At 45.1% G+C, this 16,331-nt stretch overlaps 1 protein-coding gene across 7 annotated transcripts in view; it reads right to left on the bottom strand.

Moving 5' to 3' along the window:
- Positions 1–16,331, bottom strand: part of LOC118384802 (caskin-2-like) — a 116,528-nt gene that overhangs the window by 71,352 nt on the left and 28,845 nt on the right. For all 7 annotated transcript variants that reach the window (XM_052519050.1, XM_052519054.1, XM_052519053.1 and 4 more), the window contains exon 3: positions 1,406–1,457. In XM_052519050.1, coding sequence (XP_052375010.1) covers positions 1,406–1,457 — 52 coding nt within the window. The remainder of the gene's footprint in view (positions 1–1,405; positions 1,458–16,331) is intronic.

Consider the following 16,331-nt stretch of genomic DNA (forward strand, 5'->3'; position numbering starts at 1 on the left):
TCCATACTAATGCCCATGAATGAAATGTTCAATGAGCAGGTGTCCACATACTTTTGGTCATGTAGTGTATCATCATCATCAGGCCTCTCTGTTCCAGCCATGTTTATCCTCTCTGGTGCACTAGTATATAATTCCCGGACGCGGACACTGTCATCACTGCATTGAGTTGTGTGGCAGCTTTTGTAAACACTCCCATCTAAATCGGCCACAGTCCCGCCCTCTACGCCAGACAAACCCCACCCCTGACCCCGGCCCCCTCAGACTCCGCCTCTGAATTCCCTGCCCCCCCCCCGGCCCCTGAGAGCTGACAAAGAGAGAGGGGGGGTTGGAGAAGATGCATAACAAGCAGTAAACCATGGCCAGAGCCTGTGGTTCTGGGGGGGACCTGGGCTCTGATATATGGTGCACCACTGTCCTGCTCTCTGGACCGTTTTACAGCCATCTCAGAAGCACGGCTTATCTAAAGGTCTCCCACTGTTGTCTTGGCTCTTATCGCCACTTGTGTTACTCTGTTTATTTAGGCTGAGTGAGGGGGCACCAGTAGTGTCTGTGGAGGGGGAAGGCTGTTTGGATGGATGTGGGAGCGCTGTAAGAGGTAGTTATATTTGGATATCTCGGGTGTGCTAAGCCTATCAGACTCAATCTGAACTCAGACAGTCTAGCTGTAGACTTTGCCAGAGTTTGTATGATCTACTTTTTGACTAGTTCATATTCTACAGGGAGCTGAGCGACTCTTTAAAAAAGCCATGCTGCACCAAGGGATCTCACCAATGTCATCAATGTGCTATTCTATCAGCTACTGAGAACAATTGTGTAAATTAGTATGGCTCTAGCAGCCGACAGAAATATCTGCGGTGAAAACACACCACCCTGTGAGAAGGGAAGAAGAGAGGAAACAGAGAAAGTGAGAACTTTCATATGGGATCCAAGTCCCTCCACAAAGAGAGAAATAGATGAGGAGAAACTAGACCTATGCTAATAAGCGAGAGGGGAACATTTTTACAGTCAGCATTTCCACTGGCAGACAGGGTAACTGGGGGGTTAGTAGACTGTGGTGTGTCTGCTTTTGGGCAAGAAGCAGTAGTAGAAACAACAATTAAATTAGCTTTTTCAGCAGTGACACCTTCGCACCTCCAGACACAATTACCAGTTAGTCTGCTTTGGCTGACTTAGCAGAAGGCCATGATTCAACCCAAGGCAAACTAACGCAGGGTGTTTATCACAAGCCAAGACAAGATGCATTGAGCTTTAAAATCCCAGCACTTGTATGTAGAAGCTATACATTAGAACTACAGTTTTACAGATACAGAAAGAGTAGCTTATTGGTAGGCCATCTTTTAATTCTTTTTTTACAGAGGTTGTCAGTCAGTTCTTTAGGACAGTGTTATCATCATCACACACTTACCCATCTCCATCCTGGTAGTTGACGTTCAGTCTCTTCGTGGAGCCCAACAACTCTGCAAAAACACAAGACAGAAAATAAATCAACATACGTTCAGGATATTTTTAGAACAAACACTGTGCTACTGGTTAACCTAGAAACTATTCACTTAAGCCTGGAGGGAAGTGTCTTCATGGTGCATCTTCAGTTCATGGTTTAAAGTAGTATACTGGAGTGGCTTGCTTTTTGGTTGTGCAAAATCTGGAGGTTGAGCATTGTTTTTCAGATCTATTATTAGTTCACTCATGATCATGTGTTTGCTTGCGAGCTCAAACCATCTCCAGGTTCAACAAGATTATCTGTGGGAACCAACTCAGTCATTCTAAAAGATTACAGAGCATCTGGTTCTGGAAAGGCTGAAGACCTGCAGGCCACGGGACTAAGAGATCCTGGTCTAGATGCTCACCCTGATTAGTTGCTACCATGATGTTGTCATGGTGTGTTGCTACCATGCTGTGTTGTCATGTGTTGCTGCCTTGATATGTTGTTGTCTTAGGTCTCTCTTTATGTAGTGTTGTCTCGCTTGTTGTGATGTGTGTTTGTCCTATATTTATATTGCACTTATTTTTCATCTCAGGCCCCCGTCCCCGCAGGAGGCCTTTTGCCTTTTGGTAGGCCGTCATTGTAAATAAGAATTTGTTCTTAACTGACATGCCTAGTTAAATAAAGGTTAAATATATTATTTTTTTAGAGGGCTACGGGGTCATGGTTCAGGGTTTAAGGAGAGAGCGACAGACAGTGGAGTGGAGACTCCAGCTAGCTCACCCACCAGGCCTCAAAAACCTGGTGGCGATCCCAAACAAACTGTCCCTGATAGATCTGTCCCTTTCTCTCCGTCTTTCGAGGCAGTTCATTAGCCTCTGACCCCAGGCTGACCTCTGTGGCCAGGTCAGGAGACAATACACTGTTCAGAGAACAAAGGGAGGGAGGAGATCTTGCTGTGTCCTTTGATGTTCTGATAGAGATGCCTCTCCATCAGCCTAGTGTGGCTTTAAAAGAAGGAATGTCACTGGACACCACAGGGACTCATATGGTGCTTTTCCATCTAGAGTTAGCCCCACACCGGGAGTCGCCAGTGTTTTATGTTAACGTAACCTCTAGTTAGTCTGTTTCCATCAGGACTGTGACACTAAAAACGTGTGGCGAGCAACAACCTCTGCATCATTCAAGAAGACTGTTGCTTTCTCATGGCTCCAAGTCAGAGCAGATCTGCTGGAGCCATGGCCAAGTGAGACACAGGTGCTGGCCCACGTAGATGGAAACAGAAAAGTCTGCGCCTTTTGGGTAAAACACTGGGGTAAATCCTCATTGGAAATGTGCCAAGTCCCTACAGCCTCTATGGGCAACGTCCAGACCTGTCAACTAAACTGATGGAGACATCTCCTGCCCTCCCAAGACGTGATCAACCAATGGCAGGGTCGTTCCCTTGTGTATTTCACTGGCCCTGCTGACACCCCAGCTCTCTTCTATATCTTTCATACAATTTCTCCAAACATAAGCACAGACTCACCAGTTGCATGTGATAAGTAGCACATTCTTATCAATTCTGTGAATTCCAAACAAAGTTTGTGCTTTGTAGAGTCATGCAGCTTATGCCCTGCGTTCAATCAGCATGTCAGTGTGATGCCACAGTCATCGTCCCTGAAATGAAAATCACCACCGCCAGCGGTAGATATACAGTTTAATGTCAGACACTAAGCATTTGTCATCTGATGAAACAGTAATGGAGGTCTGTGAGGCAGAGCTCCATCCATGTCAGCTGGTCATAAGATAGAGTCTGCACTTGTGTTCTGGTCTCCAATGGCGTCTGAAGGTGGGTCAGCCGCTGTGAGGGTCACTGTTTGCTATGAGTTCAGAGAGGTCAAAGGGCAGGCCACAGGGGGGTAACACAGAACCGAGTGGGAAAGAAGTCCCAGACACTGGATACACCCACGTGTGGAGACATGGCGACAGCCCGTCTTACTACTGCTCATTATGTCTGAGCAGGAGGCGAGCAAGGCCAAGGTAGCCTCAACAGCCCCAAAACAAGTGCTTTGAAGTGAGCTTCTATTCCAGATCTCTGCTACACAGCCAGTTTCCCCTTGGGGATCTCTGTGGCTCTTTGATTATGACCTCAATTCCATAATTAATTAGGTGTATCAAACATTGCGTGTCGCAGTCAAGTCATGGGAACACAAACCCCTCTTCGAAAAAGTTTTCAGAACACTTTGCTGGCCGTGTAACCAGCACACACTGACATCAAACCCGCATGTGACTGACGGGACAGGCTGCCTGGCCTTGTCTTCACTACGGGAACCAGTTTCTAATGCTGAATATTGCAGCAAATTTCCCATTGAAGCTTTCATCTGCTGCACATTTGTTAAAAGTTCTTTTTAATGTTTATGGAGAGGGAGGAAAGCGCCGCCTGTTCGGTTACAACGTTTTGAGGACTACATATCTTTTTAAAATTTAAAGCTGAAAGTATAACGTACCATAGATTTGGTTCCGCAAGAATGCTGGGCAGAGGGGAGATTTTGCTAAAGTCTGCACATTTGAGAATTCTGTCTTGGAACAAATTCATGGATTCAAGTCACAGCCTGTGTCTCTGGTGCGACTGGCAGAAACAGAATCTGTTGTAAAATATCAGACTAAAATTAGACAACCACTGTTAGTATCAAAACTATGATTATATGTTCTTCCATAAAAGAGCAGGCAACGCCTCAAAAATCCATTTTGTTTCTGGGGCTCAAATGACTGCACTTAGGTCTAGGCAATGAACATACAAAAGTTCAGGCCACCATTATCCATCCAAAATGTGAGACAGGAACAGCTCTGTTACAGAAGAAAGAGCTTTCAAAAGTAGGCCTTGTCGAAAACTGCTCTGTGAAAAACGTCAGCAGTCCCATCATGCCATATTCCCTGCCATGTGACTCAATGCCTGAGATTCAAGCTTTAAGTTTCAATAAAGAAACCCTGATAGCTTTAAAGGACCCTTTAAAAAAAAAAACACCACATGTACATCTTCCAGATGAATTGTGAGTAAATCCATATGGCTGTTTAGTATGGTTTTAAATGGCTCGATGGCTGGTTTTGGTCCAACACTACTATGGTATCTGCCTGTCGCAATAACAGGACTTACTGTGACTGGCATCACTCAAACCAGTAAAAAGAGGACCAATGCCAAGATGAATATACATCCCTTCACATCCCTGTTCCCGAGGACATATTATACTGAAATAGTGACAAATTAGGTGAACTACAGTAGTGGTTTAACAGCTGGCCATCTTCCTCCTTGGGAGCTGAACCAGTCAACGAGGAAGCATCTTGCTTGGATGATTAAAGGGCTGAAGAAAGCCCTTTCCTCCCCTCGCCTTATGGAGGCCTGATTGTTTAGCATCTGAGAACAAGTGTTTGATCTGATGGCACCATTTGAAGACTCAAGAGTGTCAGCGGAAACCCCGGGTCCACAATCAGGCCTGGTGGATTCCAGCGAATTCATAGCTCCGCTGTGCTCCTCGGGCTCTCACAGGCCTGGCACTGGAACACAGGAAGCTGCATGCGGTATGGCTAAGGACGGAACGGGACGGGACCTGCAGCGTCTTAGAGCCACACTTACTACACTTTATGTAAAAATACAGTCGGCTACACATATTACTGAAATGTAAACTTGCGTACTGCTACCTTCAGAGGTAGATCACGACACCCACCAAACAGTTAACCCCCTGGAAGCAGAGCGGTACAAACAGAATAAATGGTAATAGCAGAGCAATGTTTCTGAATATCTGAGACTCGTTTTATTGAGATTTCACCTGGGTTTTATTTTTTACCTGGAATGCATCCCTGTTACATTCTAGGGATGAACATGAGTAATTGATTGCTCGAACGGAGGTCAATCTTTAACCAGAGATTGAAATGTTTTAAAAATTCCAGCGCAGGCCTTCTGTTCTAAAAATAGCCTGTTATTTTTATTCCAAGAACTCAAAAGAAAATCATGTGAGTACTCAAACAGTCAAATAATGACAAATTATTACTTATTACATTCTGAAAATGACGCAGTAACTGCAATGAGCCACATAAAACTATGGAAGCCCATCTCCACAGGCGAGAAAATAAACCCCTTAAAATGGAAGGTAGCATACACAGGACCACATGTAACATATGGATTGGCATTAGTATACGCATTAAAAGTCCCACTGCAAAGTTACACCTCACTTTTCTTATTTCTCAAGTTATTACATAAAACCAAATCCGAATTCCGAAGAACGACAAAGTCAAGTCGGAAAATGTTTTTCCAAGTGTGTGGTGTTATATGGATTACATATAGGCAAGCCAGTCTATTCCCTATAATGTTAACTCCAACAGAAATAACTACAAATACTAGTTTCAATAACATTTTCCACAAACTTACAAGCAAATACTTTATGAATGTATTGTTACGTTAGCACAGCATGAGTCAGCCATCTACAGCTACATTAAAGTAAACCAATGATTTGGAAATACATAACGCCATCTAACAAGTTATCAAAGAATGTTATTTTAGCAAACAAGCTGACCAGCCAGCTAACATTATCTATTTAGCCAACTAGCTAATAGCCTAGCCAACCACCTAGCCAAAGCGTAAAAACTTGAGACAAACTAGAGAACTAACACAACTAAAACATAACTACAGATCAAAATCAAAGAGAGAGCAGAGACGTACAGATTGATGGCTGGGACCCATCCGATTGTAAAACTTTTTGAAAAGAGTGCAAGCTGAGTTAACTACCAAAGCGAGAGGCAGGCGCTTCCCCCAGGCCGATGGAGAGTCAGTGAGGGAAATCCAATAGCTATAGCAATAGATTCCAGATATCAGCTAGCAGGCTAGCACTAAGCCAAGATAGAAAAGGTTACAAAACTCCTGTAGCCTACAGAGAACATGCCCGTTGTAAAAAAATGTTTTTAAATAGCCAATTTTCATGGTATCCAATTGGTAGTTACAGTCTTGTCTCATCGCTGCAACTCCCATACGGATCCTCAAAAACACAATCCAACCAAGCTGCACTGATTCTAGACACAATGCCCACTTAACCCGGAAGCAAGCAGCACCAATGGGTCTCCCAGTCGCAGCCGGCTGTGACAGAGCCTGGACTCGAACCCAGAATCTCTAGTGGCACAGCGAGCACCACGATGCATGCGCCACTCAGGAGGCCAATGCTGAAAAGTTTACAAAAGACAAAAAGGAGAACAGACGAGGTACTACAGAGCAAAGAGGTATGATTATCTTTCATTTTGAGCCCATGGCAAGAAGGCACCAGAGTATGCCGTGCTAACGGTTTCCCACTCGATATCACAGCCGAAAAGTCTGTGAAGAGCATGAGTATGCTAACGTTAGCCGGCTTGAGCTAGATACCGAGCTAGCATACGAACTCGGTAATAGACAGAGTACTCTCTCCATATGACGTTGCAAAATAGTGCATTGTGGGTAGTTTAGAAGATATCCGGGAATAAGTTAATAAATAATAACCTAAAAACAGAACTATGTTTGTAGTTATAGGTAACCAGATGGTGAGTAAAAACTCATGCTTCCTACCCTTTGTCTGCACATACATGCTTGTGAATTGTTGCATTATTCAATAGTGTAATATGTTTAAGAATAAAAGTTTGTCACTGTTGAATAGTTTTGCTTACTGGCTTTTGAGCTGTGGACCAAAAATGTCACGTTGCCAGCCACAACAAAGGGTACAGTAAAGCAAGGATGTAATGTCAATTGAAAAGTAAAATTATCTTTCGCCACCCCGCTCCTCAGTCTCTCCTTCATATCTCTTAGTGGGAATAGGGCCTTATCTGCTGAGTAAATGGGAACAGGAAGTCACAGCGGCGTGCTGGGGTATTATTTTTTGCCTTATCTGAGCTCTGGGACAATGACAGGGTCGCACACAAAGGAGGCCGTTCCCCTGGCCAGTTCCTAGATCCCTGTCGTTTTTAAACGGCTCTGTGAGGCGTCAGAGTGGCTATTCCCCACGTCTAGAGGCAGCGCTGCCAGAGTGGACCACAGACACAGATTTCAACACAGATCGGTTTTATCTGTTTACTTTCCTCAAATCAACAGTTACATGTGGAGAAAAGTCATCACACACTGCTAAGTCCACTGGGTAAAGTTAGGTCCTCAGTTTGCCTGGTGGCTAACCCTCTCTGGAGCTAGATATTGACCTTTATAGCATTTCAACCATATATCAATACCTACCTACCTGGTCCAGTTAACACCTGCGTAGCTGCACCTGCCTGGTTACATCATAGGAAGCAGTACTCTCACTGCTGTGTCTTGAGGCCCCTTGTGCTGCTGCTCACACGTCCACATCCTGTCTGAACACCTGCCTCCTAGCCAAAGAGCGGGAAAATCCCTCAGCAATCAGAGCCACAGTTTCTGAACTCTCGCACTTAAACTATAAGGGGAAGTGCTGTCAGAGAGAGCGAGTAGGGAGGAGAAAGTGAATGCTGAGTGCTTCTTCCTGTGGCAAACAAGTATTAAAAAAATATATATATATGGTCATCGCCCCTCAGAAATCTCCATGCCAGATTACCCCATATTACTTCAGTATACGCAGCTACACAGAGGAGTCCAAACTGTCTGGCCGTTAAGAACACAAGGTTAAAAACACATCAGGGGTAAGAGATTGGTGGTGTGGCTGAGTATTTTTCCTAAAGTGCTAACAAACTAAGCCAAATTTCCTCTCTCCATCTCGTGTCTATGACTGTTCATTCTGCATGTTATTTTCCCACCATGCACACTGTACTGGCACATGATAGGACCCCATTGCTGGAAACAGTGAAATGGCACAAACTCAACCGGGCAGAGACAAGCCCATCTCAGTTCACCTCCCAGGCCTCTGGGGGTCCACTTTGTTTATGTGTTTGTTTTTCTCTGGGGAGGAATATACCTCGTCTTGTGGGGCAGTTTTCCGGTTTGTCCCATCACCTCCACGGGGTGGTGTTTGGGGGTGAGAAGAGGGGCCGGAGTTTTACTGGAGGCACCATGAGGAAGCACTGGCTGTGTGAGCAGGAACCTGAGGTGTAGAAGTGTGTGAGTGACCTCAGGGGTGTTTCGTTGCAATCTGGCTGTGACATGGAGGGGGGGACCTCTCAGAAACAAAAGCAGGGACTTGAGCTGGGCCTCTTCTACACTTCCTTTCCCAAGACCATTGTTCCAAAGAGCGGGAGGCTTAGGCCATTGTGTGAGCCCCCTCCCAGGGGAGGGAGAAAGGGAGACAGAGCGATAGAGAGGTCCCTAAACTCTGTGTTCCTCCATCTCACCAACTCTACTCCGCCCTCTCTGTCTCCCTCCACTTCTCCCTGCCCCCTCTCTCTTTTTTCTGCACTCTATTTTCCCCTCGTTCCCCCGGCTCTTCCTCTGATGATTAGAGTACTGCCTGAGAAGCAGGGAGTTCCTCCTGTTCCATTCACAACTCATTACACAGCCTACATGGAAACCAGGACCACCTCTAGTACACAAGAGGATCCAGACACAGACAACCAGCTTCTCACACAATCAAGTAACCAAACAACCAGCAACAAAAAAAGAGCACAAATGCCCTTTCATAAAAGGGGAAAAACATTATTTAAACAACTGAGCAATTACTTAGCTGAACATGTAGCCTCATGTGTCAATCCCTGACCAGTTTTTCAAAAATTAATTCTGATCAGAGCAAGGGGACAAGGGGACAAGGGGACAAGGGGAAAAGGCTCCCCTCCTGCCCTAAGCAGTGTCCTACTGATCCAGACCTTTCACACACTTCAGCCTCTCCAGAGGAATGTGTACGCTGCTGTACTGTAGTGTCTCACTGCCTGCCCACACCTGCTGCCCCACGCCTGGGGCTTTACTCACACCACTCTTATCAGGAGACAGATAACGCCGACATCAGACACGTATCAGCACAGATACGAGCCAGATTGTTCTCTCTCCATCATATCTGGGCCTGCTCTCTTCTCCTGGCCCTCTAGGCTCCAACAAGCTACGTCCTAATGGCTGACAGGAACGCCAACATGCATGGTCTAACGCATGAGAATGAAGAGTTGAGGCTTCCAATGTTTTCCTTTGAGATGAAGTAGAGTGAAACCTGAGGCCCATGTGTTGTCTTCCCTGTCCGGCTCAGCCAGTGGGGAGTCTGGGGTTTGGAGCCCGGGCCAGCTTGGCATGGGGAGTAGCACCATGGTATGTAAATAAAAGAGCTGCAGATGGGCCTGGAGGAGTGTGTGGTCACACATGAACACGGCACGCCAGAGGGCCAACACTAACACCAGCAGAAGAGATGAGCTTTGAAATGCACATGTATACACACAACACCCCAGGTTAAGGGGGGTGTTTCTGGGAAAGGTGATTTGCCATGTCAGTAGTTGAAATTGCTGGCGTCCCAAATTGACAGCTATTTTGTTGTCGCCTGGAACTGTTTTGGGGTCAGTGACAACAGTCTAACTCCTTTCTGTCACGCTGTAGAAGTACTGCTGATCTCATTACAGTCAGCAAAGATTTAATTCATTCACTCATACTGAGGGGACAAAGAACTATTCCCTGAATCCATCTCTCATGAGGAGTTGACAAGGTTGTGAAGGACAACACTAGAACTGCTAAAGCAGTCATTTGGACTACTCATTAAAAAAAATACACTGCCATATAAGTCATGCCCCCTCAGTCCTGGACTTTTCCTAAATAACCCTATATAACACACTGTCGTTGTTAGAATCTTAATATCACAAACAGAACTGGTGTTATAATTAGTTTTAGGAAGGCATGTCATTTTTTAAATGGTTTCCCCCTCTGCCCCTCCTCCCAACAGCGGGGCCTGCTCCACTCCTTCTCCCGACAGCGGGGCCTGCTCCACCCCTCCTCCCGACAGTGGGGCCTGCTCCACCCCTCCTCCCGACAGTGGGGCCTGCTCCACCCCTCCTCCCGACAGTGGGGCCTGCTCCACCCCTCCTCCCGACAGTGGGGCCTGCTCCACCCCTCCTCCCGACAGTGGGCCCTTCTCCACCCCTCCTCCCGACAGTGGGGCCTGCTCCACCCCTCCTCCCGACAGTGGGGCCTGCTCCACCCCTCCTCCCGACAGTGGGGCCTTCTCCACCCCTCCTCCCGACAGTGGGGCCTGCTCCACCCCTCCTCCCGACAGTGGGGCCTGCTCCACCCCTCCTCCCCCGACAGTGGGGCCTGCTCCACCCCTCCTCCCGACAGTGGGGCCTGCTCCACTCCTTCTCCCGACAGTGGGGCCTGCTCCACTCCTTCTCCCGACAGTGGGGCCTTCTCCACCCCTCCTCCCGACAGTGGGCCCTTCTCCACCCCTCCTCCCGACAGTGGGGCCTGCTCCACCCCTCCTCCCGACAGTGGGGCCTGCTCCACCCCTCCTCCCGACAGTGGGGCCTGCTCCACTCCTTCTCCCGACAGTGGGGCCTTCTCCACCCCTCCTCCCGACAGTGGGGCCTGCTCCACCCCTCCTCCCGACAGTGGGGCCTGCTCCACCCCTCCTCCCGACAGTGGGGCCTGCTCCACCCCTCCTCCCGACAGTGGGGCCTGCTCCACTCCTTCTCCCGACAGTGGGGCCTTCTCCACCCCTTCTCCCGACAGTGGGCCCTTCTCCACCCCTCCTCCCGACAGTGGGGCCTGCTCCACCCCTCCTCCCGACAGTGGGGCCTGCTCCACTCCTTCTTCTGACAGTTGAAGGCGCTGTGCCCAGTTGATAATCACCTTAATAATTGCCTCAAAACTGAACCTAAACTGAAACTAATAGCACACATATAACAACAGATTAAATAAATGAAGTGTATGTATGTATGATTGGGAGAAGGGGAGGGGAAGCAAACGATGCATAATTATGTCATCACCAATTGTGAATGAAGAACAGGACGGACCATTGTACTGTATTGATCTATTCTAATTAGAATCTCAAAACGGTATGTACCCTATTAGACTATTCTCCAAAATTAAAACAATTACAGTAATGGCCTTTGAGTGTGGACTGTATTATTATACATACTGGATGGACTGGTTACCTTATGCTACACTCCAAACTGTCTATCCATGAGTCTGGGAGAGAACATATAGGCCTAGGCGATGTGGTTGGTTCATTGATTGTGCAGAGTGGCTTACAGAGATAGCCACCCCCAATTTGTATTTGATTTTGAATAGCCTAGATATCGGGAATTGTCATTTATGTTCATAATGAATAGGCTGAGACATTACCTCTAGCTACAGAATATCTCACCGCTGTGCATTTCAATCTCCTCCATGACAATAACAGTCTGACACAACGTAATGACCACCACAGCCCTAGGCTAGAACAATTAGGCACCAAAGACCTCTTAATTCATTTTTTAAAATGCTTTCCTGCCGTGCGTAATATGCTGTAGGCTATGTATTGTATAACAGCACAATCATTATTTTAATTCCGTTATTTTATTTTTTGTATTTGTTATTATTTATTTTATCGGGCTTTGGCTCATATATGGGCCTATGTGTATGCATCAGCTCTAATATACGTATGGGTGTTTGAATGAATCATCAACTTAGAAAGCACTGGTCATTTTGTTATGTTAGGCATTGCAACAATGACCATGTTCTCCACTCAGTTTCAACCTGTTGTTGAACTTCTTTCGTCAAATTGATCAATCACAGTGGGATATGTGGGACGGTAGAGACCCACCTCTCCAACAGCCAATGAAATTGCATGATGCCAAATTCAAAACAACAGAAAACCCATAATTAACATTCCTCAAACATACAAGTATTTTACACCATTTTAAAGATAAACTTCTTGTAAATCCAGCTCAGTTTCAACCTGTTGTTGAACTTCTTTCGTCAAATTGATCAATCACAGTGAGGTGAGTTTTAAAAACACGATAATGTTTTGATGATAAGCATTAGATGTGATTTGACTGCATTTGCATTGATATCAGAGTTGTTAGAGGGACAATACAGCCCCGAGTACCAGGCCATTAACGGCCTGATGGTCGTTATCGATTTGGGTATCAACAACACATGTCCACATGTGCATAAGAGGAGAATACCATGACTCAGCGGTCACATGGAATTTTACTGCGGTCATGACTCATAACTGCCGGCGTGGCATAATACTGTCAGTGCAACAGCCCTAACCCTGTATCAGTACAACAGCCCTAATCCTATATCAGTACAACAGCCCTAACCCTATATCAGTACAACAGCCCTAACCCTATATCAGTACAACAGCCCTAACCCTATATCAGTACAACAGCCCTAACCCTATATCAGTACAACAGCCGCAACCCTATATCAGTACAACAGCCCTAACCCTATATCAGTACAACAGCACTAACCCTATATCAGTACAACAGCCCTAACCCTATATCAGTACAACAGCCCTAACCCTATATCAGTACAACAGCCCTAACCCTATATCAGTACAACAGCCCTAACCCTATATCAGTACAACAGCCCTAACCCTATATCAGTACAACAGCACTAACCCTATATCAGTACAACAGCCCTAACCATATATCGGTACAACAGCCCTAACCCTATATCAGTACAACAGCCCTAACCCTATATCAGTACAACAGCCCTAACCCTATATCAGTACAACAGCCCTAACCCTATATCAGTACAACAGCCCTAACCCTATATCAGTACAACAGCCCTAACCCTATATCAGTACAACAGCCCTAACCCTATATCAGTACAACAGCCCTAACCCTATATCAGTACAACAGCCCTAACCCTATATCAGTATATCAGTACAACAGCCCTAACCCTATATCAGTACAACAAATCCAAAACAGTCTTCTCAGTCTACTCTGGCCTACTTGGAGTACACAGTGAGAGCGTGTGTAATTTACAATGGCAAGAAGACCAACACGAATGGATGCACATGCTAAGTTAGCATTGCTACAAAATCTGAATGAAAACGACTCAGATGCTGGGGAATAAATTATTCATGACATCTGATTATTCTTCAGATTCTGAGCCTCATGAACCTAAGCCTGAACCTAAACCTGAACCTAAGCCTGAACCTAAGCACACTAAAAAGACATGCTCCAACTGATGCTACTGTGTGAAGACACACCATGTAAGCACGAGCTGACAATAATTGACTATTTTTGACAGCTGTCATTGACACTTATATTCATTATAATACCATTTTTGCTTTTGTGCTGATTTACACTTTATCAAGCACACTTGGAAATTATAATGATGTTTAGGCTACGGATGTTTTCATAATTTGACTGCGCGTCTTGCATCTTGGAAGATGGGGATTATTATATATTTTTTTAAATAAAAATAACTCATTACTGCATTCCAACACATATACTTTCTGTTTCATAGTTGTAACAAAGGGACTCCACAAATAAAATACATTGAACACTTGAATTTGTGTATCTATTTTTGTTGTTTTTACATATAGTCTATAGTAACAAACTAGTGAAAATGCTATTGTGTTATTATGATTTTTTTAAAATATATATTTGTATTCTAATGTTACCTAAGACCTTCATAAACACAACCAAATTATTATTTTTGCGATAGAATATATCAAATGCATTAATTACACTGTTAGAATGTTGCAGTCAGAATGGCTGCTCATTACTTAATATATTTTCTTTTTAAATGTAACCTTTATTTAACTAGGCATGTCAGTTAAGAACAAATTCTTATTTACAATGATGGTCTACACAGGCCAAACGCGGACGGTGCTGGGCCAATTGTGCGCCGCCCTACGGGACTCCTAATCCCGGCCAGTTGTGATACAGCCTGGAATCGAACCAGGGTGTCTGTAGCGACGCCTCAAGCACTGAGATGCAGTGCCTTACACAGAACCCAAACCGGCTGCACGCATGCACCATCGTGCATACATTTATTTTGTCCCCCGACACCAAACGCGATCACGACACGCAGGTTAAAATATCAAAACAAACTAAAAAAATTACATTAATTTGGAAACAGGTCGAAAAGCATTAAACATTTATGGCAATTTAGCTAGTTAGCTTGCACTTGCTAGCTAATTTGTTCTATTTAGCTAGCTTGCTGTTGTTAGCCAATTTGTCCTGGGATATAAACATTGAGTTGTTATTTTACCTGAAATGCACAAGGTCCTCTACTCTGACAACTAATCCACACATAAAACGATCAACCGAATCATTTCTAGTCATCTCTCTTCCTTCCAGGCCTTTTCTTCTCTTGACTTTATATTGCGATTGGAAACTTTATTAAATTGGGTGCATTACTGCCACTGGCCTCGTTTGTCTTTCAGTCACCCACGTGGGTATAACCAACGAGGAGATGGCACGTTGATACCTGCTTCTATAAACCAATAAGGAGATGGGAGAGGCAGGACTTGCAGCGCGATCTGCGTCAGAAATAGAACTGACTTCTATTTTAGCCCTTGGCAACGCAGACGCTCGTTGGCGCGCTTAAGCAGTGTGGGTGCAATAATTGAATAACATTGATTTCTACATTTATTTTGCAACGCAAGCAGTGTGGTCAGCCTATTAGGGCTCCTGAGTGGAGCAGCAGTCTAAGGGAAAGGGCTGGTCCATCGAGGCCCAGCGGTACTAGTATTAAAGGGTATCTCATTCCGCATTTCGAAGTTTTGTAGAAAAAAAATATTAAAAGTTAAAAATGTCTAACCGATGACATCCTCAAAAGTTTAAACCTTTAAAAAACAGTGGTTTTCAAACACTATGACATTCGCGGTGACATGGGGTGAAAGAAAGTACCATCCCTTGGACTTGAAAATCAGTTTTCCCTTTTAGTCCTACCCTGTGATGACACAGAGAAGCATTTTTTAGGACCTTCATATTTTCTTTAACCACAGATCATACAAATGGGCAGTTTTCACATATGTAGAGACTGGTTTGGTGCTGGAGATAATTAATATGATGTTGAAAAGTGGCAGAATTGCCTTTAAGTTTAAAAGGGGAGGTAGCTTCATCTCCCGTGGTCTGCGGGGTTTTCAACATGTTGGCGTTTGACTTTCTTACTGGTCACAAGTCCAGCGGTGAGAACAGACAGACAGAGGTTAGGAGGATTAGTACTAATAACGTTGTGGTCTTAGTTGAAAACACGGAAACACGGGGAAAACGATAGATTGAGGTACAGTAGCCACCCGGAGGGTCCACGTTGAGGAAAAAAATTGCACACTAAATAGACTTAATGATAACAGAGGAAAGCCTTCCTTTTCCGATTCAGGTGAAAATATGGAACATAAAGATAGGGAACACTCTTCCAAAGACAGAACAAACATTGTGCTTTATGAATTGGGCCTAGAACAAAAGACATATAATTGGTTCTTACAGTCCCTGTAGTTTGGGAAAACTGAAAGACCCCCTTTCCTTGTTTCATATGAAATTGACATTTCCTGTCCAAGACCTACCATGAATAACCACTCTCTCATGGTTGAAATGTCCTCATGTAAAGCGGAATGTGATTATAAACGGGTGTAACGGATGTGAAACGGCTAGCTAGTTAGCGGTGGTGCGCTCTAAATAGCGTTTCAATCGGTGACGTCACTTGCTCTGAGATCTTGAAGTAGTGGTTCCCCTTGCTCTGCAAGGGCAGCGGCTTTTGTGGAACGATGGGAACCTATGCTTCGTGGGTCGCTGTTGTTGATGTGTGCAGAGGGTCCTTGGTTCACGCCCGGGTATGGGCGAGGGGACGGTCGAAAGTTAAACTGTTACACGGGGAGCAGTAGTTTCATTACAGATACAGTATGGAACTTATCCCACTTCATTACAGAACACCAGGCCTGTATTTACTGGAATTGAAAAAGCCAAATTAAGAGCGTCTCAGTTAGAAGAGAGCCCTCTTTAACCATGTTGAAGAGACAGGGTGGTAGTGGTACACTCTTTAACTATGTTGAAGAGACAGGGTGGTAGTGTTACACTCTTTAACTATGTTGAAGAGACAGGGTGG

The sequence above is a fragment of the Oncorhynchus keta genome, chromosome 5 (genome assembly GCF_023373465.1).
Source record: "Oncorhynchus keta strain PuntledgeMale-10-30-2019 chromosome 5, Oket_V2, whole genome shotgun sequence".
Classification (NCBI taxonomy): domain Eukaryota; kingdom Metazoa; phylum Chordata; class Actinopteri; order Salmoniformes; family Salmonidae; genus Oncorhynchus; species Oncorhynchus keta.